This window comes from Drosophila biarmipes, chromosome X, assembly GCF_025231255.1.
Source record: "Drosophila biarmipes strain raj3 chromosome X, RU_DBia_V1.1, whole genome shotgun sequence".
In the NCBI taxonomy this organism is placed as follows: domain Eukaryota; kingdom Metazoa; phylum Arthropoda; class Insecta; order Diptera; family Drosophilidae; genus Drosophila; species Drosophila biarmipes.
The window spans coordinates 2,657,412-2,682,497 of NC_066611.1; the positions used below are offsets into that span (position 1 = coordinate 2,657,412).

Sequence of the window (25,086 nt, forward strand, 5' to 3'; positions counted from 1 at the left end):
TAAAAGATTGATGGAATCGTTGCCGGCCTTATAAAGTACATACGTACAAATATTCTGGACCAGGGTCTCTAGCCGAGTCGATCGAGCCACGTTTGTTTGTCCGTTTCAAAAACTTAAAAATCTAGAAAGTGAGACAAGGAATGTAGGAATTCCTTTGCAGCTCAAATTTGTTACCCAACCACGCCGACTGTAACGCCCATAAGGCTAAAATCTGTCCAGCGAAGCAAAGACTTCTCAAGCAACTTAGTTGTTACTTCCGATACTTACATACCTGCGTTTTATAACCGGCATCCAATAAAAAGAGTTCGTTTGTGATTTGTTTTAAAAAGACAACAAGAAATGTATTGAATAAGTACAATTATATAATTTACACATAATATTTGTACATATATTTTGTTAAATTGATACGCTTTCAAATCGAATTAAAAAACACGCTGCGCTCGTAAATTAAACTCCGCTCTCTACCTCTTACCATAATACTATGTGCGGACTCGTCTCGCGGATAATAGTCTAATGTTAAATGTAATATGTGTCTATACGTCAAAATACACTAGTCAGTTTACAATAGTGTAGCACTAGATTTCCGGTGGACCGAAAACGTTTGTGTTATGCCCCTTGTCAATTTTCCGCTTGCCAAATAAAAAACATTTATGCACCTTGGCCTAAAGGACTAAGTTCTAGCTACCCGACAGAAAAGAAGATACATCTAACCTACCTTACGAGTGGACCACAAAACAAATACGTCGAACTAAGGGAGTGGTTTCGAAAATGCTCTCTATATTAGTCGTTTGTGTATTTACAAAACGTATGTGTCCTTGTCCGAAGTCAACTAGATCCTTCGCTGTTTCAATTATTGTTATCGGACAGTGCTCTACCCGGGTGTTCCAGTCATCCTGGCCCAATGGAGCACCCTTGGGGAAACAGCACTTGTACAAAAATAAGTCGTTTAAAGAGAAGTGCGAATGTAAGTTATACGCCGAATTCCTATCTATGTTCCTACAAGTAAACTAGGTAAAACTCATTAAAATCAGGTCATGTTTGCCTTTTGATCTTTGGCTTGATATTAGGGGCTAGTCCCGCTGCTCCGACGAGAGTCAGAGTCCCGATCATTCCTGTAGCCGATTTTAACCACCTTCTCACCCTGTAAAGTCTGAGCCCATGGCAGTCGTCGTCCCCATGCGGCATGCTCTCCCTTCCTTACTGACTATGTTATCCGTCTGGATTGCGAAGTCTTCTAAAATTATCACAAGAAGTTGGCATTCGTGTGTTCGATGGCGCTTTGTCGGCGTCACATGTAGGAGGGCGAGGACTTGCGGGACCGAGAGCGCGGCTTCGAAGGACTCTTCAGGCTGTGCCGCGAGCTGCTGCGCGGCTTGAACCCGCGGTCGTTCCACGGCTCCGACACCCGTCCAAACCAGTGTATCAAATCCATAACCTCTAGCTGAAAGGGTAGGAGATCAGTCAGATGTGCTCGATAAGCAGGGGTGCTCCGAAGCGCTCACCTGAAGTGTCTGCGGCAATTCCTTGAATATCTCGCACTTGGTCAGTTGCGAATGCTGCGAAATAAAGGAAAGGCATTTCGACTTCAAGGCGGTGGCCATGTAGCGATCCGCAATTCCCAGGAGGCAGACCACGGAGTCCTCGTCGATTAAAGAGTACAGGGTGTTTTCGCACAGTTCCTGTGGGGTATACAAAATGAAAGCTTGCCTTAGGAAACCCCCTGAGGCAAACCCTGAGGAAACTCACCTTGAGATCATCTATGGAATACCGGTCCGCCAGGAGCATCAGTTCGCACACCTGCTCGGCGCCAACTGTACGGTCGATGGGCGCTCCGTAGAGGTACAACAGCAGGCGCCGGAATATCACGGGGGAGGTGTCCGTGATGATGACCTTCCGATTGATGGACTCCTGCATGCCCGACATCAGGGCCTTCTTGAACCACTCACAGCGAGCCGCCACGATCACCCGGTGCGCCTTGAAGCTGTGCACCTGGAGGGCCTTCGTCGCAGGCTCGGCAGCTTCGGATCCAGCCTCCGCCCTGCCCGCACTTGGGGTCGTCGCATAGGTGTGCACCTCGAACTCCATGTCGGCCAGCTGGGTGGAGTGCAGCAGGCGCAGGGCGTTCTTCGAGAGGTTGCTGCTGGCGGCAATGGGTGGCTCGCAGAGGTGTCGAATGAGGTTCAACTTTTGGGTGCAAACGAACATTAGTCGGAGGGGTTTTCCAGACGCAAGAGTTTCTCACCTTAATGCTATTGTAATCATAGTATTGTTTGCGATCCAGGTAGATCGGTTCCTTGTCGCTCAGCCCCTGGTTCAGGTTGTTTTCATGATCAGCCATTTTGCTAGCCAAGCGACTGCTGCTGTCCAGTAGCCCCAGCTCGATCACGGACTGCGTGAACTCCTGCTTGCGCACCAGCAGGCAGATCTGACTGATGGCGTCTCGCAGGGCATCCTTGTGATCCAGTAGCTTGGCAATGACGCCGTTCTGAAAACGATGAAAAGCGATGTAGTGGAGGACACGGGGTGGGTCTTCCAGCGCTTACTATCTGGCTGGTGGCCAGCTTGAAGCAGAACTTGAACTCCTTCCAACCCAACTTGTCGTCCAGGCGATCCGACAGGTTCTCCACTATGAAGATATAAGCGGGGATGTCCATGATCAGCTGCTCGAGGTTCTGGTTGATGGTGCTGCTCTTGCTCAGAAAATCCATTTCGCAGAAGGTGCTCCTGCAAGCAAGGAGGTGATCAGAGGCCAAAGAGCTACCCAACACTACATGCACTCACTTCTTGTCCTTGATTATCTCAAGGGCCGCCACAATCCGGCCGTAAATGTCGCGCATCTTCCGCACCTCGTACATGTAGAGCACGAACTTGAGGTCGTTCTCCGCGGAGCTCAGGCGCTGCTTGTCCGTGAGGTTGTCGTAGAGCGTCAGGCCCACGGGAGCACCGCGACGGGGACGTGGCGAGGGCTCGCCCCCGTCCGCAATCTGCAATTGCATGACAATAGCATCGTCTGCCTGCTGCTGCTGTAGTGGGAGATCCAAGTGGGAGCACTTTAGGTCCTGCAAGTGCGAGATACACTGTAGTCCGTGCTACATCCTCAGAGAAGTGCAGTTCCACTCACCTTACACATGATTTCCAATGAGTTTTTGATTTCCTCTATCACAGCGGTCAGTACAAATAAGATTGATTCGATCTGTCGGGTGGAGAGATGGATCGGACGTTAGCAATTTCTCTATAGTGGTAGCCAGTGCTACTGCTCTTCACTTACTTCAGGTACAAGATAGTTCACCAGCTCGGCCTTCTCGTCGACGCTCAGGCCCACGAAGACGCCTAGTACGTTCTGCAGCAGCTGTTGAATCTGCGACATGAAGATTGGGATGCGGGTGCGGATATACTTGACAATCTCGTTCTTCTGGTAGCGCGTCATGTGCGTGGCATCGGTGATGAAAATGTTGCAGAATTGAAGCACTTTGGCGCAACCTGCAGGGGTGTGCTCTGTGCAGTTAGATTCTCTAGACACACGGCATCCGAAACCGATGACTCACCTATGGCACATTCGCGCAGGGCGTCCTGAAACGTCGCATAGAGTTGCGCCGGATCGCGGGTGATGTTCCCGGGGTTGATGCACTGGATGACCCGGTTGAGGATGCCGTGCAGGTCCATAGTAACGTTGACCACGACTGAAAGCAGAGTGCCAGTGGGGTAAGTAGGATACACACGGGGATACCCTGCAAAGCATACATTTCTTGAGCCGTATCAGCCGCAGGTACTTGCGCGTCGGCTCCACCAGCTTGGTGAGCGACGGCTGCGACTCCGCGAAGCTTATCAGCTTCTCGCAGACATCCTCGTCCAGATCCGGGAGCAGCGACTCCGTGTACAGCCAGTGGAGGATGGGGCCGAGCAGGAAGGTGGGCAGGTTGCAGAGAACGCCCACGGGAGTCAGCGGCGACGACGGCGGCGTGTCCATGGAGCTGGGAAACGGCGAGGGACTGCGTGCCCGGTAGGGCGACAGCGGTGGCCTGCGGATGCTGCAGATGGCCAACCCGGCGGTTGGAGGCAGGGGCGTGGGCGTGGGCTGCAGCATCAGGTCCTGGCAGAAGTTGAAGATGTTCTTGCAGTGCGACTGGGACGTTTCCAGGTGCGAGTCCGAGTGCGAGGTGGGCGGCAGACGGTACATGCCACCACCGCCGCCGCCGCACTCGAGGCTCAGCAGACCCGTGGTCCTGACCACGGACGCCGCGTCCCCGGCATTGCCATTGCTGAGGCAGTTAAAGCTGCTGCTGAACTGATGCACCCGCTGGGCGCCCAGGCCGGACGACGGCATGGTCTGGAAGTCACAGGGCGGCTGCAGGTAGATGGGCGACAGGTTCAGGCGTGGCAGGGACTTGTCATGCCCGTCGTCATTGGCCGGCGCCACGGAAATCCTGATGGGGTTCGGCGTGTTGGGGCCGCTGTGGCAGGTCCTGGCCGGACGAGCGGAGGCCGAAGACGGGGCACTGTTCACACACATGCTGCAATCGAAGCCGTTGAGCCGCAGTATGGAGGCGTGCAGGGCGTACTCCTGGCCGCCGGAGCTCTTCACCACCACGTCGCTGAAGTAGGACTCCTGCAGGGCCTCACCGAAGCTCAGCTGCTTCTCCTGGCCAGCGGCCTGGCCGTCCTGCAGCCGCTTGCACTCGACGGCATACCAGTTCTCGCAGCTGAGCACCAGGGTGTCGGTCGGCGTCAAGGTGTTGGTCTGTGGGGCGAGGAGCTTAGAGTCCTGGAGGAGATCTGAACGGAGTTGTTACTACTCACGCTGAACTCAATGCTGTGGCCGGCGAAGGCTCCGAAGACGAGTCGCGGGTTGATCTCGTGGACGTCGAAGGTCTCGCAGCTGAAGAGCACGCTGGCCGACTCGCAGAAGGTGCCGCAGTCCTTGCCCTCGGGCAGCGGACTGACCAGGTCATTGTACCAGGTAATGTCGCTGGTGTCGTCCAAGCGGAACTTGATGCTAAACGCGGGTGGGGGAGGGAAGGGATCAGGTGTTGGTGTTACATGTTCCAGGAGGACGACTTACCCCTCCAGGCCGGAGAGCTCCCGCTTCCCCTCGAAGGTGCAGCACACAATCTAGGATGTTCGAGTGTATATCTGTTAGATGCACATCCGGTGCAGGAGGTGGGCCGTACTCACCTCCCAGGTGCCCAGGAAAGTGTGCACCAGTGCCATGTCGGTTTTTAGTGTCCTGGCTGGCGTTGCCTAATCCCGAGCAGAGCCATGTATCCTGGCCGAGTGCGGCTGAGTGAGTGTGTGGTGGTTCCCCTATGGGCCGACGGTGCAGTGTTCCTGGCTACTGCGCGTCAGTGGGCAGTCAGCAGTGACCAGAGTCCATGCTCCGTTTCTCGATGCTCCGGGCAATCCGCTTTTTCCTTTTCCCGACTCTAGAAAGGACCTCTTCTGGATACGGATTTCGATGTGCGAGTGTGCATCTGTATGTATTTGTTGTTGCCAGTAGCTGTAACTGCGCTGCCGCTGTTGCTGCTTCCTCCGCTCCTCCGCCGCTCTGCGCTCTGCGAGGATTCCAGCGAGTCCGAGTCCTCGCTGCGAATCTCTGCCGCTCTCGCTGCTCCCGGCTGTTCGCTCGCACATCCCTGAGTCCGCTGGCCCCTGAGCTTTGCAGCAGCTGACGAAGCTTCCGCGAAGGAGCTTCGGGAAAGCCCGGGAAAGGATGAGGAACGTGGGTGCCACGCTCGCTGGCGAGCTTTTTATTTACTCTTCCATGGAATTTTGGACAGGCACGACGCACGCACCCTATGACGTTGCACAGGATACGCATTTGACTTTCTATTGACGTAATTGATTTTCACAGGCACTTGATAGAACAATTTGATAGACTCTTTAGAAGTCCTGCACTGAGAAAAAATCCAGTATTTAGTGCTTGAATCAAGCATTTTCGGATTCAAAACTTCGCCAAGCATGAAAAATGCAGAGCATGAGAACAAAATACTGCTTTCAAGAAGGCATTTTCAAGACCGAAAATACTAGGTTTATATACTTTTCGGTCTTCAATCAAGTATAAATAATTCTTAAATCTAGTCATAATTGGACTAAAAACAATAACGATTTAATAATAAAGTAAGAAACTTGTAGGCATGATTTAAGGACGGACAATTCTTAAATCAATATTCAATTATTATGTTTTTAAACTATATGATAGAAAGAGAAATAAATATATTTGAAGTTTACTTACGACTTTATAAGTATTTTATACCAAATACTTTCAGAATAAACTGTTGGGAATTATTAGAGTTGCCAGGCATTAAAATTCCAAAATATGCTCAATTTGAGAAGGTTTTAGACGCGAACGTTCTTAAGCATGATACTGTTCCTGTTTTAACTTGTTTTTAGCACTGTCTTTTTCCCTGAGTGTACAGAGAGCTTGGATATACTTAGTATCATATTTATGATATGGTCCAACAAATTTTCCCAGAAAATTATTTTAAATGGTTTTAATCTTCTTTATTATTCCAAGGCTCATACAATTGAAAATTTTGGCATGCTGGACATCACAACGGTAACCAGTCTGTAAAATTACTTCTCGAGCTCGAAAATATAATGCAAAATCAACAGTGTTGGCACAAAATAAAAAAATAAGTTTATAAATTGTATTTACTTTTTTTTGTTTTAAGTTTTATCACTGTTACCCTTGGATATATTACGATTTCAGGTTGTAAAATTCACACAACAAAATATATAAATTTATGCTACAATTACTTTAACAATTATGGAATTGTTTGTTCTCTCTTAGGAAATAGACAGCATGAACTATACTTTCAAAAAAGGCATTAGCTAATCGAGTCGAGAGTATAATGGAAAGATACAATTTCAATAATACCGAAATAGGGCTGGATATCGCGACCTTGTGTGGATGACTCTCTCGAAGCAGGCGCTAGAAGTCCAGAAAGGCATTGATGGCACACTGGCTGGTTTCCTGGTCGAACTGTCTGTCCTCGTAGATCCGGATGCCATCCCTTGCTATGATGTCTCGCGGAGAGAGCTGCAAGTAATTGAAAAAACTTAGGGGATGCCCGGCAAGGTGGGTCCATAGGCCGAAACATACGCTCAGAAGCTGCTTGGAGCTCAGGTTATAGCCCTTGTACAGGGCAATCCTCTGGAGCGCCATCACGCTGCGGATTCGCTGACGTGGCTCGATGGTGAGCAGCTTGCGGAGCACATCCCTGCCCTCGTGGGAGAGGTCTTGCAGCTCCACCGGCAGGAAGTCCTCGCCGTCCCCGTCACTGTCCTGCAGACAACCATTGATCTGGGCGATGGAGGGGGCGTTGGACAGGCCGTCCTCCGGCCCCACACTTTCCCGGCGGCGTCGCAGCAGGTGACGCTTAATGTTTGGCGACTGTGAATCAGTTTTCCAATCAGAGATATTGAAAATCGGCGTAAGATACTTTTATGCGATTCTGTAAAGTAGCCAGGACCCGAACCCTCTTGCAATCGTACTCAAAGATAGAAGATATGGAAGTATGTAGCAATAAGAACCCGAGAATCGAATACCTGTGGATGTTGAACTTCTCATATCCCCCGTGCCTCCAAGAACTCACTGGAGCAGACCTGTTAGCGAGCGATGAGTAACCTCTGTTTGCTTTTCCGCCCGTCAGCTATGCCAAAAAACAATAATTAGCGTCCGGTGACAGCACGATCGCCGAACAATGCTAATGGTGGCGCCCTGAATCGTATCCAAATAACCAAACAATTCGGAACCAACGCATGAACACGCAAATACGCAAATCACAAACGTCAGCTTATTGACGGAGCCAACCACATGTCTCCAGTTCTGTGCCATGGAACTCACTAAAGTGGGGTAAACAGAAACTGCAAACGACACCCATTATCCCCTTGCAGATCCATTGTTATTGGTGACATAATGGTGAAAAATACCTTGCTTCACCCAACAAAAATAGTCATAGAAGGGCAACTTCTGTTGCTTTAGTTCTACACTTTACCCGCTAAGATGAGCATTAAGTTAACAATTTATATATTGCATTCATATGTATAGTAACAAAATGTGATTGTCCTAACTTAATGCACAGAGAGCAATGAATGTGAATTATCAGAATAGAAAATAAGGCATCTCCAATCTTCTTAAGGTAAAATGTAGACAGACTGCTTTAATGGGTATTGGAAGTTGAAACTTTTATGCACTTTAGTACAGAATAAGCCCACAAACTTAGAATGGTATATACATAGCATTAAAATCCCCAACAGGCCGATACAGATTCGAAATCCCTAAATTATAATAGTACTCTAGGTCAATAGGTCCCCAAAAATCAACAGTACAGTATCATGCATGAGGCTAAATCAAGGAATGTTCTACATTTCGCAACCTAATAAGTACTTTGTTCTGCTGACAACAAAATATGTTCTATCATAAGCAGAAGAACTGGAGAATATTCTGGAAGGACTTGAGAATAGTCTCTTAGAATTGGCGCCCCTCGAGAGCTAGGAAACCACTTCTATAGCTCTGTTTCAAGCCGTAATTATGGTGATCACGAGAAGATACATGGAGGTGGAGGTCTGTGTGCCCAACTCGGATTAGTCGCAGGCCCATGTCTTAGATCGGGTCCGCTCAACTAGCTCAGCTCGGCTCCACGCTAATGCATGCAAATTGGATTCAATTAGCGGGCGACTACTTTTAAAATAGAAATAGACAATTTTCGTTGAGTTGACGTCGCTGAGGCTGGACTTATTGTGCTTGTCGCCATGGAGAGTGCTGTAATACTCGCACTCTCACTTGCCGAGTACGTTCCAGATCTGCGGTCGCAGATGCATGCATGGGGAAACATGGGAAAGTGGGGGCGTTCTTCAGGGAGTCGACGGGCGAGTACCCATCAGGGGAATGCTACAGGGGTGGTACAAAATCGCTGAAGATTTTCTACGCAAAGGAGACCACACAAATGAAATTTGAGTTCAACTTTTTCCGACGAAATAGTTACTCTCCCAAAGAAAAATGCATTCACACAGCCTCCCATTTCGTGGTAGTTTTAATATGAAATAATAAGCAAAGTCACTATAAGATACACCCCACTAGTTTTAATAGTTGCTAACCTTTTTTTAAAGTTACTTAACTAAAGGTATTGTCCGTATTGTCCGTACTGTCCGCATTTTATCAATACAACAATTCGCTTAGTTCATAGCGCATTTGAATAGCTTTGGTTTTATGAGAATGCAGGGTAACACCCACTTCGATCAACCCATCTGGCACCAGCAGAATCTACATTAACTCCGCATTGAATAGAAAAGCAAATTTCATGCAAATCTAATTTGACAAACGCAATTGTCATGTAAGAGCCACTTACTGACACTGACTAGCTGCTAATTACAGCGGCTGCACTTGAATACTCGTACGGACACGTAGTACGTGGATGCATGTGGGATGGGACGGTGGCGGCGATGGAGGATGGAGGATGGGCCGGGTTCGAGTCCAAGCCAGGCACGCACTTGAACTTAACTCGGACTGCGTCCGGGGAAGTGGGTGCCTCCCGGGCATGACCCAAAAATGCCGGCGTCGGAGGAGAGTGGCATTTATGAGGGGGCACTATCACTTTCACGTCGGAAGGCGGCAGCAGGTGGCGTTTGGGAAATGTCAGCGAATCCAGATCCATTGCCAGATCAAGGTGACTGCCTGCCCGGGGCTATGGCAAGTCGAAAAGCCACGGAGAAACCACTGGGTTAGGATGCATTGAGCGCTGGCCTAATGCCGAGAGATTTCGAAAGGTTTGACCTGCATTTGGAGCGGCAAATTAAGCTTAATCAATGCGGCTGCGGCCGCCAACTGACAAACAACGAAAAGTTGACAAAGTGAAACAGTTTGGGTTGTGCTTAGAAAAATTAAATTAAATCACAGACGGGCGAGACGAGCGGCAGCGACCGTCGGAGGCAGGTGGCCGGTGGCCGGTGGCCGGTGGCAGGGTGGCGGGCGGCACAGGGACTGACCATGCCACCTTCCTGGTTCGTTGATTCGAAAACAAGTTGCGAAATGAGATGGGACGAGCGCTCCACTGATTCTGCTCTGGTTCCCGCAGACGCTGACAATCTCTGTCCGCATTATATCTGCTTTATCGCCGGCAATGTGACGCATGGTAATTGTAATTGCCGGCACGTGAGCTGCCCGCTGTCGCTCCATCGGAACTACACTACGATCGAAATATATAACTATTCCGAATCCATTTTGATGTGGAAAATCCTCTCTGATGGGTACCAGTTCGACTTTAGCTGATGGATCTCTCAATTACATTGCTATGAGTGATGTTTGATATTCTCATGATAAAACCGAAAACCTTGACCCTGATTAAAATCTATTTCTTTATGACTTTGCATTGATAATTGTTTCTAATCCCCAGCTAAGCTAAGCAAGTTGCACTTCCCTGGATACTTTTTCAAGACAATATCTACCAGTACGGACAAAAATTGGTTTTGTGGTATTTTTTATATTTTAAGTTGGTGTAGAACTATTCATTTGGCATTGAGGTTGAAGAAAAACCATCTAACAAGATGGAAAAACTGTCACGTGCGACATACAGTCAGAGTCACAAAATGTTGTTTAAAAAATGCCTAATATTTTTTAACCAACCTATAATTATTATAAAAAACACTATAATATTAACTACTAACGAAAGTTGAGCTGGCAATCCAGTAGGGCTTTGATTGTTTCATATACCTTAAAAACGAACAATGGACAAGGTCTGCCCTAGCACCAAATGTGGTCCTGATCAAGGGCTTCAACTTTAGGCCTTTGCCAGCCCCAGCAGAGAATGGCCCATAAACACGGTCCCAGCCAGAGTTCTTTCTCTCCGTGTAGGCAAGCGGTTGCGATACGATTTCTGCGTCTGATTTGGCTAACTAGATCACAATCATCCGCCGGCCCTGGCCCAGTCATGGGCTGCTGGAATCCATCTTTCGTTTGAACTGGCATAGGTCATCAACCGCCTGCCTCCTCCGGCTGCCGCTCGGTTGGCCAATTATCGTCGCGACAATGTTTAGTGCGGGCAAAAACTTGGTAGTGATTATTATTTTTATATTTCCTAGAATTAATGTCCAGAGATAATTGTCTTAATCGACTGTACATCGCTTATTGCACAGTCAGCCGAAAAGAAGAAAAACACCGGCGAGAACGGATTGACAAAACAAAGTGCGCAGCAGCAAAAACCGAAAACAATCTGCAAGATTTCATTTCGGATGACCGTTGCGGTTTTGCGAGTGCCCAGCTGCCGCCGAGGGGAGGCCACCGAAGCCCCCAGCAAACGCGCCAGGAAGTGCTCTGGGACCCGGCCAAGATGCGGCGTGAGGTGGCGTGGCGTAATAAGCTGCCCAAGTCCATCGAAGGCCCATCAATGTGCTCCAAGTTATTTATTTAAATGCATCTCAAACGCATGCACATGGGCAGGCACATGTGCATCTATTCCAGCGGATGACGCGCCGGGCAGAGGCCCTTTGATCGCCCCCAGAACCCGACTGCCGCCTGACCATGCCGGGATGGGCCCTTTTCAATTACAGTCATTAAAATGCGTGTCTACTTTAATTACAAATTTCAAAACGGAAAGGCGAACGTCGCGCAGAGGTGGATAAAAGTGCGCATAGATTTCGCAGTTCCCCGGGGGAACGGCATGGCAATGGCACTGGTTAAGGGCATGGGTGGGGAGCCGCCACTGTCCACTGTCATTGTCCAGCGGTTGGCAAGCGCTGGACGGGCTGGACGGGCTGGACAGGCGGCGTATTATGCGACAATGACCTCTTTTCCGTGCTTAGGACATTCAAGGCCAATAACAAAGAGTTATGTATCCATGAGATACAAAGGCGGCTCGGCCGCTGCTTGCCTGCCTGGCTGCCGATCGCAGGTCTAGTACTCGCAGCCAGGAGGCCGCGTGTGTGTGTGCCTCGCCGAGGCCGTGGCATGCAGCAATCTTTGCTTTGCAGAGTGCAACACTGGGCAACAAGGTGGCAGAAGAGGTGCTCCCCTGCTTTCAGAGCTGAAAGATACGTCTAGGAAGGGTCCTACGGGGCCCTATGGCTCCTCCCCTGAGTTCGGATTGTGCAGATTTCGATATCCGCTCGAAATAAGCCCCGTGTTGTGCTGTGTAATTACCTTTCAGGATGATAATGATAATGATGATGATAATGCCCCGGCCCCGGCCCCGATCTATGCTAGTGCTCCCCCCGCCCGCGTGTTGACGACCAGGACAATGTTGATGTTGATTGCAACGCATGTGCATTTTATACTACTTGATAGCAGACCAGCGCGAGGAGTGCGAGCACAGCGTGGCCATTCGCCATTCTCCACTCCCCATGTCCCACTCCCCGTGCCGCGCCAAGCAAACCCAAAAGGCCACTTTGTCCATGCTGGCCAGCCGCGTCCGAGTCCGAGTCGGTGCAAGTCGTGGCCGCGGCGCACAAATTTATTGCGCTCGCTGCTCCGCAGAGCCTGCAGAAAATCTACGTCCAGAGGTTCCCCTTAGCGGGCTCCGCAAATATTTATGCAAGTCAAGAGCATAAAAATGTCGCAAGAAAATGAGCAGGCCAGTGCAGCCATTAAGTGGCCACTTGGCCCAGCAGGCAAGTGCTCGCGGAGGCCGTCCTCCTCCCCCAGCTCGGTGCGTGCCCACCTCGTCGGTGCGGTTGGATCGCTGGCCGACTCCAGCAATGCCATCTCGATCCCGGCCAATTTTCCCCCATCTCAGCGCCCAAAAGTGCATTTGATTTGGCGCTGGAAGGGGTCTTGGCTTGGGCCAGGGACAGCACTCTTCGCGACTTAGCTGTGTCTGGAAACCCAGCTTTCAAGATACCTGTAGGTCTGCATATCTGTGTAGAGACTTTGCTTCAACATATTAAATCTCTACTATTATTATATATTGTATTAAAGGTTTTTAATACCTAATATTGGCCTCCAAAAACCAGTGTACTTAAAGGTCGGCCTAGTATCTCCACCCCCATTATTCTAGTATCATCGCCTACTTTGGCTGGGTTTTCTTCCAACATCGTTGTACTCCAGCAGAGCTCGGGTTGTTTTTAGATCAGCAATTAAATGGCTAGTGGGGGATCTTCAGTTGAGGTTGTGGACTAGGACTTACGGATACTTGAGGCGAGACTAAGCTGACAGAATCTATACTACATGTACCGACTAAGATCAATCAAAGTTATGCCTAGACTATGAGCACCTTAGCCCCAGCTCTAGAGTACGTCATCTTTTTCCTTGAGCACATAGTTCACTTGGGCAGAGTTGTTGCCCGCAGCCGTTCATCCGTGGAAATCATTGAGCAACTTAGTAATTGCAATTATGCATGATGTTTCTAAACGTAGGTATCTGAAGATTATGAGACTCATTTTCGTGACGAGATGTGCGGCGCTGTGGATCGACCTTCAAAATTGGCAAATGACTGGTAGGCCGAAAGGTTTTCGGGTTCTGGGTATTTGGGCTAGCGGCTCCGCGCAGGTTTTACAAGTTCCGAGGTAGCCTGCTCGGGCTGATCTTCCCGAGCCATGGGCTCGACACAGGTAGAGGGTCCGATAATCCATGGGCCATAAACCCCGAGACCGAACCCAAGCTGGTCGTAAATAAACAGATGGGTCGCGCCGAAACATTTTCGACAGCGCACATTATGCGGCTTTCCCTGTTTATCTTTCCATCTCCGTTACTATCTGGCACCATTAGCACTATCTTCCCGGTCTCAAATCAGAGTCTTTCCAAATCCAATCAGAGCACGTTTAGCCTAAGAGCTCTCCCAGAACTTTTCCGCCAAACGATTGTCTGACCTTAGAGACGGCGACGCAGTCGTATCTCCTACAAGGCGTTCGATGTTATGGGTGCACAGAAAGAAAAATGGTATCATGTGCAGGGAAAACTTGTGGACATTGGTGGTGCAATGTTTAGAACTAAAACAGCTAATGATTAAGATCAAGAGAGAATCTATATTCTGTTACGATTTAAATGAAGTAACAACTAAAAATTATATATCCAATAAAATTTTGGAAAGACGAAAGCAGTGCGACAAAACTCGGTTTGATGACATTTTTTGCAGTGAGTAAGTATCTTTAAGTTGCCCAATTAAGAAAAATCGAGAAAGCTGGGCTGTGATTTTTGTAAGCGACAACTGCGGCTGGGCAATTTAGCGCCCCGCCCCCGCACCATGTGCTATACATAATATACTATTTGGGGCCGGGAGTGGAACTTTCCACGGATACGCCGTGGTCTATAAAAAGAATCTGCAGGCCTGCTTGGAGCTGCCCCAGGGCATTTATCATTCTAAGATAATCAACGATCGGAAACCCCCTGCTTTGATTATGTTAATGATGTTCCTCGGCCGGATCGAATGCAGCCTGGTCTGGCCTGGTCCTCTGCTGGCCACTGGCTTAGTCCGTCTTTGGCTCGCCTGCCGAGGTTCTTGGCGAGCGGCGGTGCTGCGGTGCCGTGGCGTGGCGGTGGAGCTAGCAGATAGCCAGGCAGGCTGGCCCCTCCCCCCGCGGCTCCGAGACCGGTTTCTCGCCAACCCGGCCGGCCCACCCCCTGCGGGCCGCCAATTGCAGCGAACCACAATTAAGCATTTTTCTTTGGCCCTGGCTGATTGCTGATATTATCGTCCTACCAACTGCATTTGAAAATCGTGCTGCGTTTAATGACGCTTATGGCAATCGATCAGCGGCGAGCGATCCTGGCCTGTTCGATTTAAAAATAGATCCCGTGGCTCTGCGGTCTGCAGAAGTCTGCAGAGGACTTACAAATTGCATTCGCTTTAAAAATAGACAGCGCTGGCCAGCAATTTGCCGTCTATTTATGGAGAAAGGGTTCTGGAGCCTGCCGCCAGAGCAGCCGGCTTAGAACGCGGACTAAAAATACCCATGTCCCAGGTCCCATGTCCCATGTCCCGGGATCCTGCGGGCTCACGTACGCACTCCCGCCGCCCATCCCCCACAGACTCTGCCCGCCGCCCGGCCGCGCGGCTGCTGCTGCTGCTGCTGCGACTGCGCTCGCCGGCTGCGACGTTCGTGCCTAGCACGCTGTCTATGGCCATACCGCCGGGGCTCTGCCGCCGTCGGCATCGGCGTCGGCGTCGGGCGTTCGTGATCCGCCGCCGAGTGTATATAAACGCCCCGGCGCACTGGCAGCCACTCAAAGTGTTTCTTGAAACTGACCGGTGAGAACACGCGGCAGGCCAGGCCAGCAGCGCAGTGGATTAAGAACAGACCATATACCTTGCAACCCATAACCGATTTTTTTTTCAAATACATTTTTTTTAACCTTGTGCGTTGTGTGTTTGTTGCAGGGCGCGAAACGAATCCCAGAATATTCCGAAAAGCCAAACCGTATAACGAAACCCCAAGTGTATCTGTGAGATACGCAGTGCCAAAGCAAACCCAGTTTTAATCCGACGAAAGCGGCTTCAGTCAGAAGGTGAGTGCGAGGTGCCGGGGCACCAAGGTGTTCGGGGGACATCCTTAGAGCGAGGCCCAGCCTGCCTTATCTGCATCTTCGGGCCATCCGAGCGCTGGTGCACCACCCGTTTGTGTTTCGCAAATCACCGCCAGCATTTCTCAACGAGTTTCGATTGCCCAGTCTCGGCGGCGTACCTAAGTGCAGTTTTGGCCAGCGAGAGCTGCTCGTAAATTATAAAGATCGTATCTTGGCAGGGGGCCCGGCTTCTCGGCCGGCCAGAGCTGCGGCGTTACGTAACACCCACGAATGGTGGCCGGAGCAGCGCTCGTTGGCAGCAGCACAAGAACGCCATGGGGGCCCGGGCACAGGCCAGTGCGCCCTGTTCGGGGGCCCAAGAACCCCGTGGATCGACCGAAACCCAGACCGTTAGGTCCCAGCTCTTGGTTCCATAAATTAGGGTTTATCGATGGCCATAAACGGCCGCATTAATTAGCATAAGGAAGTGAGCAGAGGGTCGTCCGAGAGGCGAATTTGCAAGTCAGCCGTTATCAGATGGCCGGGTGAGCCACCGAAAACTTAAGTGATCGCCACTTAAGTGCCGCATTTGAATAATTAAACGCCGTGAATCTGAATCTGAATGGGCATGCGAGTGGGGCCGGGGATGTGGGCCACTCGGAGCAGGGAGAAAGGAGGCGCCGTTAGACAGGCAGAGCGAGGACCGGCCGGCCGGGTCTACGAACTGCGGCGACCGCCAATTTAATTCAGAGGTAGAATTTCACTTAATCGAATCACAAAAGAAGCAGGCGAATCGCAATTCCGCGGAAGACGAAACGATGATTGGGGAATTCAAATGGAATAGAAAGTCCGGCTACAAAAATCCCACCGAGGGTCATTGTGCAGCGGGCATCCGACGGGTGTATCCCGGGCTTTTGTGGGTTCTATCACGCTAATTGAGTCCCCTGTCTGCTCCTCCCTTCGCAGTATGAAGTGCCAACTGCTTTTCCTGGCCACCGTGTGCCTGGCCAGCGTGTGGGCGCTCCCAGTGCCCGACGAGGAGGTTGCCATCCAGCCGGAAACCGGCGCCAAGGCCGAGCTGCTGACCAAGACCGCGCAGCCCACTGCCGCTGAGCCCGCTGCCCCCAAGCCGGAGGCCGAGAAGGTGCCGGAGCCCAAGAACGCCCAGGAAGCCAAGGCCGCCGTCCCCGAGCCCGCCGCTGCCGTCGCTCCTGCCGCCGAGCCGGCCAAGGAGATCAACAGCGTGGAGCTCAAGTCGAGTGCGCCGGACGTAGAGACCGCCCCAGCCATTCCGGAGAAGAAGACCCTGCCCGAGGAGGCCAAGCCCGCCCAGGAGTCCGCGCCCGCAGAAGCCGAGAAGAAGCAGGAGAAGACGGCCCGCACGGAGGCCGAGCCCGTCGTCGAGGCACAACCCCAGGCTCCCAAGGCCATCGAACTTGCCCCCGAGGCCCCAGCCGCCAATGCCGAGGTGCAGAAGCAAGTCGTTGACGAGGCCAAGCCCCAGGAGCCCAAGACCGATGCCAAGTCTGCCGAGGAGCCAGCGGCTCCCGCCGACGTAGCCGCCGCCGAGAAGGAGACTCTCGCCCCCGAGCAGCCCGCCCGCCAGGAGAGGATCAACGAAATCGAGCAGAAGGAGGCCAACAAGGATGCTGCAGCCCCCGAGGAGCCAGCAAAGGCCGCTGAAGCCGCACCCACCGCCGCCCCGGAGCCCGCCAAGTCGGAGACCAACATCCAGGTGATTGCTCCGGAGAAGAAGTCCATCGAGTCGACCGCTGCTGCCGCCTCTCCCGCCGCCCAAGCCGCCCAGGCCAAGTCTGGTGAGGCTCCCAAGCCCGTTGACCAGCAGAAGAACACCGAGACCGTGGCCGAGGCCGCTCCAGTGCTGAAGACCAACGCCCCACTGGCCCCCGCCGGCGCCACCAAGGTGACAGAGCCCGCCAAGGAGCAGGAGAAGGAGCAGCCCGCCGCCGAGACCGCCGCCAAGGCCTTGCCAGAGCAGAAGAAGACGGAGGAGACAGCAGCAGCCGGAGCCCCGGAGCCAGCCGCTGCCGTGCCCGAGGCCAAGAAGATCGATGAAGCCCCAGCACCAGTTGCCGAGCCGGTGGCCAAGAGCCCCGAAGCCATTGTCGAGCCCGCTCAAGCCCAGGCTGCACCGGCCGAGCCAAAAAAGTCGTCGGAGGAGAAGTCGGACAAGTCCGAGTCCAAGGTCGATGAGTCCTCCGAGTCGAAGGAGTCGGAGGAGAGCAGCGAATCGAAGGAGAACTAGGGATAGTAAGAGCTTTACATCTACCACCATGCCTTTGCCCAACACCACCACTCCACCACTCCACAACACCACAACGCCACCAGCACCAGCACCAGCACCACCACCCCGACCATCGCACCACTGCTACGCCTTGGCAGCGTCTTAATATTACGATCGTAGTTAGTGGTATCCTTAGTTGTAAATGGAGCAGATCGAATGACACACCATGACACCGTGAACACGCGGGGAGAGCCGAGGAGGCGCCCCAGGACAATAGAACCAAGTGGGTCGCAGCACCCGCGCGTAGGCATAACAACTCAACCCACGACAAACAGGACAAACCGCTAAGATGGCATAAAGTAATACTTATAATTATAATTTAACTAATGTAATTTTAATTAAACCTTAGTCATTGCAAGACGACACCCCTGCACTCTGCACCCTGCAACCCCTCTCCCAGACCAGCCGCCCCGTCCTCCCCCAAGCCACCTCGAACGAAGCCAGCACCCGAGTATCGCCTACGATGCGTTATGAACGAAGCCCTTTTTTTTATTTGAGTCTAACATAATGAAACTACATTTAATAACGATAGTGTTATAACGTATATATGAGAGGAAGTATATATGATTTTATATAGACTGAGAAAATTCTTAAATAAAAATCGAAAAACTAAGACACAACCTGGTCCCAATACCAACCCCGGGGGTAAGCCCTAAAGACTGCAGATGGAAATGGAATGCAGAATCGAGTCTCGGGGTGGAGAACACTTGATTACACAGCTCTGCTGGCTAGTCCAAGTGTATGCATGGCTCCCGGCCAGCGCTTGGACTAGAGAGCTTCACTGGCGACCGGGCAACACCAAGTAGTCTCCACAGCAAACCAGTTCCCCAGGCCCAGATCTGCTGGGGCTGCTGTTGCGTCGGAAAGCCAATTGGATCGCCGAGATGGCGCATGCTCGCGCTCTCAGCGGTTATTACCGATTGAATTACCGACTACCGGAATGGGCGGAATGGGTGCAATGGTGGCTTACCTTCTGTGTCAGCATCTGACAGGCTATGACGCCCAAGGCCCACCAGTCCACCGCATGGCCGTAGGGTTCGCCGCACAGAATCTCGGGGGCTGCAACGAGACGAGAGGGGGAGAACGTTTTACCCACCCGCAAACAAATGGTGAAGCGGCAGCAGTGAGCAGTGCCCGCTGAATGGTGGCTTCGGCGGGCCGAATTCGGATGATGCTCATGGGGCTGGGAGTACGGGGCTCGGAACGACAGGTGGCTGGTCGAGATATGCGTGATTCGATGGTTTATTGGATAACGCTCGAAAAGGCCAATTACATTTCTACTTTGAACTGTGCTTCAAAGGATTTATTCTGCTTAATTCGAATTACAATATTAGTTAAGTCGTAAAGTACATGTATCGATTACTTCTATAGCTTGGACATACAGATAAACATTGATTTACATACGTACACATCTATATATTGGATCTCCGTGGGTACATGGAGTTGGTACTATCGTTTAAACACTACAAGTACAATCACAATCTTTTATACATACATCTCTACCGCTACTTGCCTCGATCTCAACATTAGATGGGTTCTGATTCGTTTTTGTTTTCCTCCTCCCCTCCTCCTGCTCGCGCACACCGAATACAATTTCTCAGCTTGCCTCATTTCATTATTTACACTGGCGATTAGATACATATATAATTAACACAATGCACTTGATCCGCCGACAGGTATGTGCTTGCTGGTGGAGCTCGGAGCTGGCTTTTGGAACGTTTTGCATGGATTACCGAAGGGAGACGGCGTTTGTCGCACCTCAAGCTCAGGCTTGGCGCAAGGGGAGTTGGGCGGGGTGGTGGTCAGCTAAAGGGTAGCCCACATGGTAAGATCGAGAGCCCGTTCCTTGGTATTCTTAACTCGGTTCCTGACCCTGTCTCCTCAGCATCGCTGCCTGCACAACTTTGCTTGAACACTTTTAAATCCTGCAGAGCTGGACTTGCACATACCAAGCTCACGGATCTGCCGGTGGTTAGTGGAACCTACTTAATAACTCAGGCCATGATAACAGCTAAAACAAGAGCGACCATCAGCAGCCAGTTACTCGGCTAACCCACTTTAAAGCAACATTTTAAATAAAATTTAGGGCCTTTCTTTTGGCTCGGCACCAAGGGGCGGCGCCCTCTAGCGAATGGTGGCGGTGCTACTGACAATGCCAGGCCTTTTTCACTTGGTAATCCATAACTTTTCAAAAACTATTGCGATTGATATGATAATTGGAATGTGGAAAGGCATTCATATATTAAATCAAATTCAATCTTTTGATTTGCTTTAGTAGTTTCCAAGGTCTTCGCGCTCATACGGACGGACAAACGGACAGTTACTCCCTATAGGGCCGGAAAAGCTTCCTTCTACCCATTGCACGATTTCCGACGAACACAATATACCCCTTTTCTCTACGAGTAACGGCTATTAATGGTCGCATTACACTTGTTCGCCTAACTGGCTAGATTTGGTTATCTATCTATCCCTTCCACAACAAATCCAGTCAGTTAGTCAGTTTTAAGATAATGCCATCCGGCTTTAAGGGGTTTCGCCCATGTCTCGGCTTCAAAAAATCGAACATTGTTTCTAAGTAAGTTCTAAGTTTTAATGGATCTTAAAAAAATGTTTAGAAAAGCCAATAAAAACCACAGAGACATGGGGCGTAGCCCCTTAGGCAGATCAATCGAAATGAAGGCCTACATTCAACTCTCTAGTTCAGCAGGGACACGCCATAAACATTTAACTACTTGTTATTTATCTTATCACCCTTGCAAATGACTCACCCCTAGTCTGGGTCGAAAAAAAAAGAAAATACAAATAAATAAACTCGCGAACAACTAATTTTGATGTGTGGACAGCCCCGTAGTGATAACCAGCCACTATTGTGGCATTTCTACACAAAAGTGACAGGATCTCGAACCCTTCTCCTGCAACCCGTCACATTGCGAGCGTCTCTTTGATGATCTTCTTCATGGCGTTGCCCATGGAGGGGGCAGTCGAGCCAGAGGTGGAGTAGTCGAACTTAAAGAGGTACGGCTGCACGTCCGGGAAGGATGTGTCGAAGATCAGGTCCAGCTCGCTCTGGCTGGGCGTCTTGGGGACGTAGTCGTGCCGGTTCATCAGCTCGGTGATGTATATGACCTTTTCGGTCAGGAGATCGGAGACATTCTCGCGGCACAGCTGCCGTTCGTCCTCGTTCTCGTGCTTGATCAGGTCCAGGTGGACCGTCCACACCTCCCACGGGATCGACTCCTGCGGGAAGGGCCAGCGGTTCTTCTTTTTCTGAAAGAACTCCAGGCTGATTTGGCCGGAGCCGCAGCTCTCGTTGGAGCGCAGCTTTTCGCTGAACGAGTTGATGGCCCGCTTTACCTTGTGCGTCAGGCTGTCCGAAGTGCAGCACACGTAGGTGAAGTCGATGAAGTTGCAATCGACGTCCGTGTAGCCGACCGTCCCGATGGAGTACTGGGCGTCGCCCGTGTACATGTACTTGCCCAGGCAGCGGTGAAAGAGGACGGTATGAAAGATGGTGGCCACCGCCTCGTCCACCTGACGACCCTCCATGGTCAGGTCGAAGACCTGCGAACGCGCGTTCATCACGATGGCTTTTTCGCCTTGCGATTGAGATTGGATTTGTGTGCTGGCTATGTACAGTGTTTCTTCGCTATTGTGACTCTGAGTCCCCGTTGTTTCCCTTGCTTCCTCACAGTCTGCCTGCTAGTAATGCCTCTTGGGGGATCTGGGCTCTCTCTTGTTGCTGACTGCTCTTCACAGCTTACAGTTGCTTTATAGTGAAATAACCTTGCTCTGCTCAAATGTACATAGTTTAAAAACTTAAGTGGTAGTATCCTAGCGTGACAGCAGGTTGTATATGCTATATTTTCCTATACTGCTCTGTTCCCTTTGCTTTTAAGTTGCTTCTGCTGGGCTTTCTTTGCGAAAATGCCTTTGAACGATTTGGATTGCGATGGATCGGCGCGCCTCCTAACAGCTAAATCTTTTGCTTAAGTGGTTGTTATGTTTAAGTTGAATTAAATCGTACCCATGTATTTGAAAGTGCCACACATGGTGCGCGTGTTGGCCCCCAGTTTGAGCCACTTGCTAAGGCCGAAGTCGGTCAGCTTTACGTGAAACTGTTGCGTTAGCAAGATGTTCTCCGGCTTGGCATCGCGGTATATAATCCCGGCGTTGTGCAGAAAGTCTGTGAACACGTACATCATACGTTAGATGCTGGTGATATGATCAAAGGCTGCACTATCGCATGTCAACTCACCCAGAGCAAGTGCTATTTCGCCAACATACAGTCGAACCAGATCAATGGAGAAGTGTGTTATTTTTGAGAACAACTCGCCGTTAGGTACGTACTCCGATACTGCAAAAGGAGATAGTAAGTTTACACTGGGAATGCTGGCAAAGCGTCCGCGCGACTTACGAATGTGGAGGTTGTGGCGGTTCTGCCACAGGTCAATTTGCTTCACGATAAACGGATGGTGGCCGCAAACCTTCTGAATGTCGGCCTCGTCCTTGATCTGCCGCACGCTGTTGTCCTGGATGAGCTGCAAAAACGTAGGGCGTTACTCAATCTCCGCGAATGTCCATATCGAGCTCTGAACAACCTTTGATTTCTTCAGCACCTTCAGGGCGTAGCACTCGCTGTTGTTGCTCTTGGAGCACACCTTGAAGACCACGCCGAATGCTCCCTTGGCCACCAGGTGCTCGATTTGGTACAGATCGTTCCGGCTGGACTCCTTGAAGTGCGAGTTGAAGATGGAGTTGGTCAGAGGCCTGTGCCACTGGGTCTTGCCTCGGCGAGAGCCGTGAAGCGACGTCAAGCTGCAGGGAAACGGAGGCGTATAAATAAAGGCCACAGAAAGTTAAGTCCAAGCGATTCTACCTCTTCCGCGTCGCCTTGTTGCGATGACGAAATGAGTTGCGGGCTCCGGAGAAGCTCCAGTTGAGTCGTCCTCCGCTAAGGCTGCCGAGACTCCAGGTGGAGAGCTGTTGCTAAAAGAGGCGGATCATTAGGACCTATGTTTTCGGTTTTTTCAGCTCTCTATAGATGTAGTATATAATGTACACTGAACACGCGGCGGCCTGTCCGTCCGAAGACCGTGTTGAAGCCAACCAAACGGCCTGAAACGGGCTCAGCCGATTTATTACGGCTTACCTGCGTCGTTTCCGATGGTTACCCGACCCGTTTTCCCCGGGAAATTTAGCTAATGAGTCGCAGAAGCCCGTCTATCTATCTATGAATTTCTACGGAGGCGTAGGTCGGTTTTGCGATGTTCACTGGGCGACGACACGTGCGTTATGGCCTGCGATATTTGCAAACAAATAACGCCACCGATGATCGAACAGCTGGAATCGGATCGCAGAAGAGAGCGAGAGAGCGAATCGCAAACGGCCGTACAGTGGCGTCCACGAAAAGTGGTCGTCTGGTACTCGGTTTTTGTATATCATAATTTCGGAACCTCAAGCCATTCCTTAAAAACTTGTAGATTGTTTTGTTAAACAAAACATGTGAAAATGCCTGCGGCAACTGTTCTAAGACTCGGATTTTAAAATGTCTATACAGGGAAATTCGAGAATGTTCTCTCTAGAAGCTGTTTTTACTATATGTACATTGTACATACAGAAGTGCCTAAATGACTTGAGCACAGGCAGCTGCTATATACCATTGAAGAGTATTTTGAAATGCTGTTTATTAAAACCAATTTATAAATTATTTTCTTATTACATTGGAACGTGAAATTATGATTTCTATTTGCGAATTTGCAAAAATAACAGCTGTTTTTTAATAATCGCGGTTTCATTAGATAAGCAAATGTTAATGGGAAAGAAATGTGATTGAATGGTTAGTCACATCTGGGACTTTTTTTTAGCATTTCAAGTATTTGTTTTGGGGAGCTTGTACAATACTCTCGCCCGCGACTGTGGCCAGCGCTTCTTGGCTGAGGGTCACCATTCCGTATGGCTACACACACGCACGTGCATGTAGTATACGCAGATCTTTGGATCTGGATCTCCGTGTGGGCTCCGCGGTCCTCATAGATGTATTCGGAGCGAGATGTGCCGAAGGGGCATGCGGGAGGGCGGATTTGATAAGGGGCGCCAGAATTTGCGCAGCGGGAGGCTCAATTGGCATGGCCCTGAAATCCGTATGCGAATGCGGAAATACTCGGGGCATTTGAAGAGTGCGGAAAAGAGCGCCCACACACGTGCCCCACTTGGGGTGGTGTGGCGGGTGGGCGAAGGGGTCAGGGGTCAAACGCCGCGGCGTAATTGAATGGGAAAATGCGAACCCAACGCCCATTAATGACGCAGTATTTATTTGCGCTGACGAGGGAAAACATGGCCAACACCGCCCGAGATATGGACGTACGCATCTACATATGTAGGTATGTGCGCTGCCTTATCAGCCTGCCCTATTTACCACCACCCACTCCAAAGCCTCTTGCTCATTACCTGCTGCGATGGTGCGCGCGGCTCCTCCTCGCCTGGAGGATCTGGCTGGGACTGGTGGGCCTGGGCCTGGAGCTGGGCTCTCCTCAGGTTGGCCTGCTCCTGCTCCTGTTGCTGCTGCGCCTGCTGCTCGTCCTCCTCGCGGTGATCGGTGGTGGCGCCTGGTTCCGCCGCTCCCTGTGGCCACTGCGGTGTCCTTCTGCTTCTGCTCGCGTTCCGCGGTTGCGAGTTGCCCATCAAAAGCTCCACTCGTTCCAAATCAATTCCCGTTGTTTCGTCTCCGTCCCGCTGTTGTTTACACACACACACCGCACACCAGCACACTCGTTCCACTGGAATTGCGCAATCACCGTGTGCGTGTGTGTGCGTGGAGCAGCAGCAAAATAATCGCAGTAAAAGCGCGCACTTCGCGGCCGGAAAGTGAAATTCTAATATAAATATTGGGTGGCTCTGGTTCTATTTTGCTCTTTTTTCCTGTGTTACGCTTTGTTGTTGTTGTTGCGGGGAGGTAGCAGTGTGGCCAGGTGGTGTATTGGGCGAAATCACGGAGTGTTCTGTCACACTTAGCCAGGGCTGGGTTAATATGTAGCCCTAAAAGGTTTCATCATGCAAAATTAAACGTTAGTTTCAATGTTAAAACGGCGCGTAAATTTGGACGAGAATAACACCCCTTGCACACTGGGTAAGGAATACCTATTGAATTGTTGAAAAATTAAGTTCTTAGTTTATTTATCTTCTGATTTCGAACTAAAGAATTCGTAAATGTGGTGCCAAAATGTTACAAAACCCATTGTTTTTATACATTATACATTTAAATGTGATACAAATCGAACATTTTAGCAATTGAGCAGCTTAGGTAAATTAAAAAAAATATTAGCCCAGCGATAGTTACTTTCGATTTTTCTGA

General features: G+C 50.6%; 4 protein-coding genes across 10 annotated transcripts; 1 reads left to right on the forward strand and 3 right to left on the reverse strand.

The window, feature by feature from the left end:
• Positions 1–321: 321 nt before the first annotated feature.
• Positions 322–5,522, reverse strand: LOC108035812 (uncharacterized). 2 transcript variants are annotated; one of them, XM_050884771.1, is made up of 13 exons: positions 5,173–5,522; positions 5,060–5,109; positions 4,798–4,993; positions 3,742–4,738; positions 3,546–3,680; positions 3,269–3,480; positions 3,122–3,193; positions 2,782–3,023; positions 2,544–2,724; positions 2,243–2,485; positions 1,747–2,184; positions 1,503–1,679; positions 322–1,441 (listed from the first exon to the last, which is right to left on the reverse strand). In XM_050884771.1, the coding sequence occupies exons 1-13, from the start codon at positions 5,206–5,208 to the stop codon at positions 1,289–1,291; spliced, it is 3,132 nt and encodes a 1,043-aa protein (XP_050740728.1). In that variant the 5' UTR covers positions 5,209–5,522; the 3' UTR covers positions 322–1,288. The 2 variants fall into 2 exon arrangements, with proteins under 2 accessions (XP_050740728.1, XP_016967048.1); XM_017111559.3 differs by having other exon boundaries at positions 2,782–3,059.
• Positions 5,523–6,486: 964 nt separating this feature from the next.
• LOC108035777 (serine/threonine-protein kinase S6KL) lies at positions 6,487–24,723 on the reverse strand. 4 transcript variants are annotated; one of them, XM_050884774.1, is made up of 9 exons: positions 24,183–24,723; positions 22,612–22,715; positions 22,334–22,550; positions 22,150–22,273; positions 21,991–22,089; positions 21,760–21,918; positions 18,706–18,794; positions 7,100–7,390; positions 6,487–7,036 (listed from the first exon to the last, which is right to left on the reverse strand). In XM_050884774.1, the coding sequence occupies exons 1-9, from the start codon at positions 24,414–24,416 to the stop codon at positions 6,929–6,931; spliced, it is 1,425 nt and encodes a 474-aa protein (XP_050740731.1). In that variant the 5' UTR covers positions 24,417–24,723; the 3' UTR covers positions 6,487–6,928. The 4 variants fall into 4 exon arrangements, with proteins under 4 accessions (XP_050740731.1, XP_016966977.1, XP_016966978.1 ...); XM_017111488.3 differs by having other exon boundaries at positions 6,488–7,036; positions 22,612–22,721; positions 24,183–24,722; XM_017111489.3 differs by lacking the exons at positions 6,487–7,036; positions 18,706–18,794 and having other exon boundaries at positions 7,287–7,390; positions 22,612–22,721; positions 24,183–24,719.
• On the forward strand, positions 15,118–18,348 carry LOC108035778 (protein bangles and beads). Of its 3 annotated transcripts, none has more exons than XM_017111490.3 (3): positions 15,118–15,176; positions 15,306–15,433; positions 16,397–18,348. In XM_017111490.3, exon 3 carries the CDS (start codon positions 16,398–16,400, stop codon positions 17,694–17,696), a length of 1,299 nt encoding a protein of 432 aa, XP_016966979.1. In that variant the 5' UTR covers positions 15,118–15,176; positions 15,306–15,433; position 16,397; the 3' UTR covers positions 17,697–18,348. The 3 variants fall into 3 exon arrangements, 2 of the variants coding, with proteins under 2 accessions (XP_016966979.1, XP_043949647.1); XR_007763258.1 differs by lacking the exon at positions 15,118–15,176 and having other exon boundaries at positions 15,183–15,433; positions 16,397–18,034; positions 18,085–18,348; XM_044093712.2 differs by lacking the exon at positions 15,118–15,176 and having other exon boundaries at positions 15,183–15,433.
• Positions 19,005–21,314, reverse strand: LOC108035779 (autophagy-related protein 101). The gene has a single exon (XM_017111492.3). It carries the CDS (start codon positions 21,312–21,314, stop codon positions 20,658–20,660), a length of 657 nt encoding a protein of 218 aa, XP_016966981.1. The 3' UTR covers positions 19,005–20,657.
• Positions 24,724–25,086: the final 363 nt, after the last annotated feature.

Excerpts from the sequence above, each read along its gene's own strand:
- LOC108035812 (XM_017111559.3), bottom strand. The coding sequence starts at position 5,208 with ATGGCACTGGTGCACACTTTCCTGGGCACCTGGGAG. Across the intron at positions 4,739-4,797 it reads GCCACAGCATTGAGTTCAGC|ACCAACACCTTGACGCCGAC; the intron begins GTGAGTAGTAAC and ends CTCGCCCCACAG. Across the intron at positions 3,481-3,545 it reads CCTGCGCGAATGTGCCATAG|GTTGCGCCAAAGTGCTTCAA; the intron begins GTGAGTCATCGG and ends ACACCCCTGCAG.
- LOC108035778 (XM_017111490.3), top strand. The coding sequence starts at position 16,398 with ATGAAGTGCCAACTGCTTTTCCTGGCCACCGTGTGCCTGGCCAGCGTG.
- LOC108035779 (XM_017111492.3), bottom strand. The coding sequence starts at position 21,314 with ATGAACGCGCGTTCGCAGGTCTTCGACCTGACCATGGAGGGTCGTCAG.
- LOC108035777 (XM_017111488.3), bottom strand. The coding sequence starts at position 24,416 with ATGGGCAACTCGCAACCGCGGAACGCGAGCAGAAGCAGAAGGACACCG. Across the intron at positions 22,090-22,149 it reads CCGCCACAACCTCCACATTC|TATCGGAGTACGTACCTAAC; the intron begins GTAAGTCGCGCG and ends CTCCTTTTGCAG. Across the intron at positions 18,795-21,759 it reads TGGCACTTTCAAATACATGG|CCCCCGAGATTCTGTGCGGC; the intron begins GTACGATTTAAT and ends GTCTCGTTGCAG.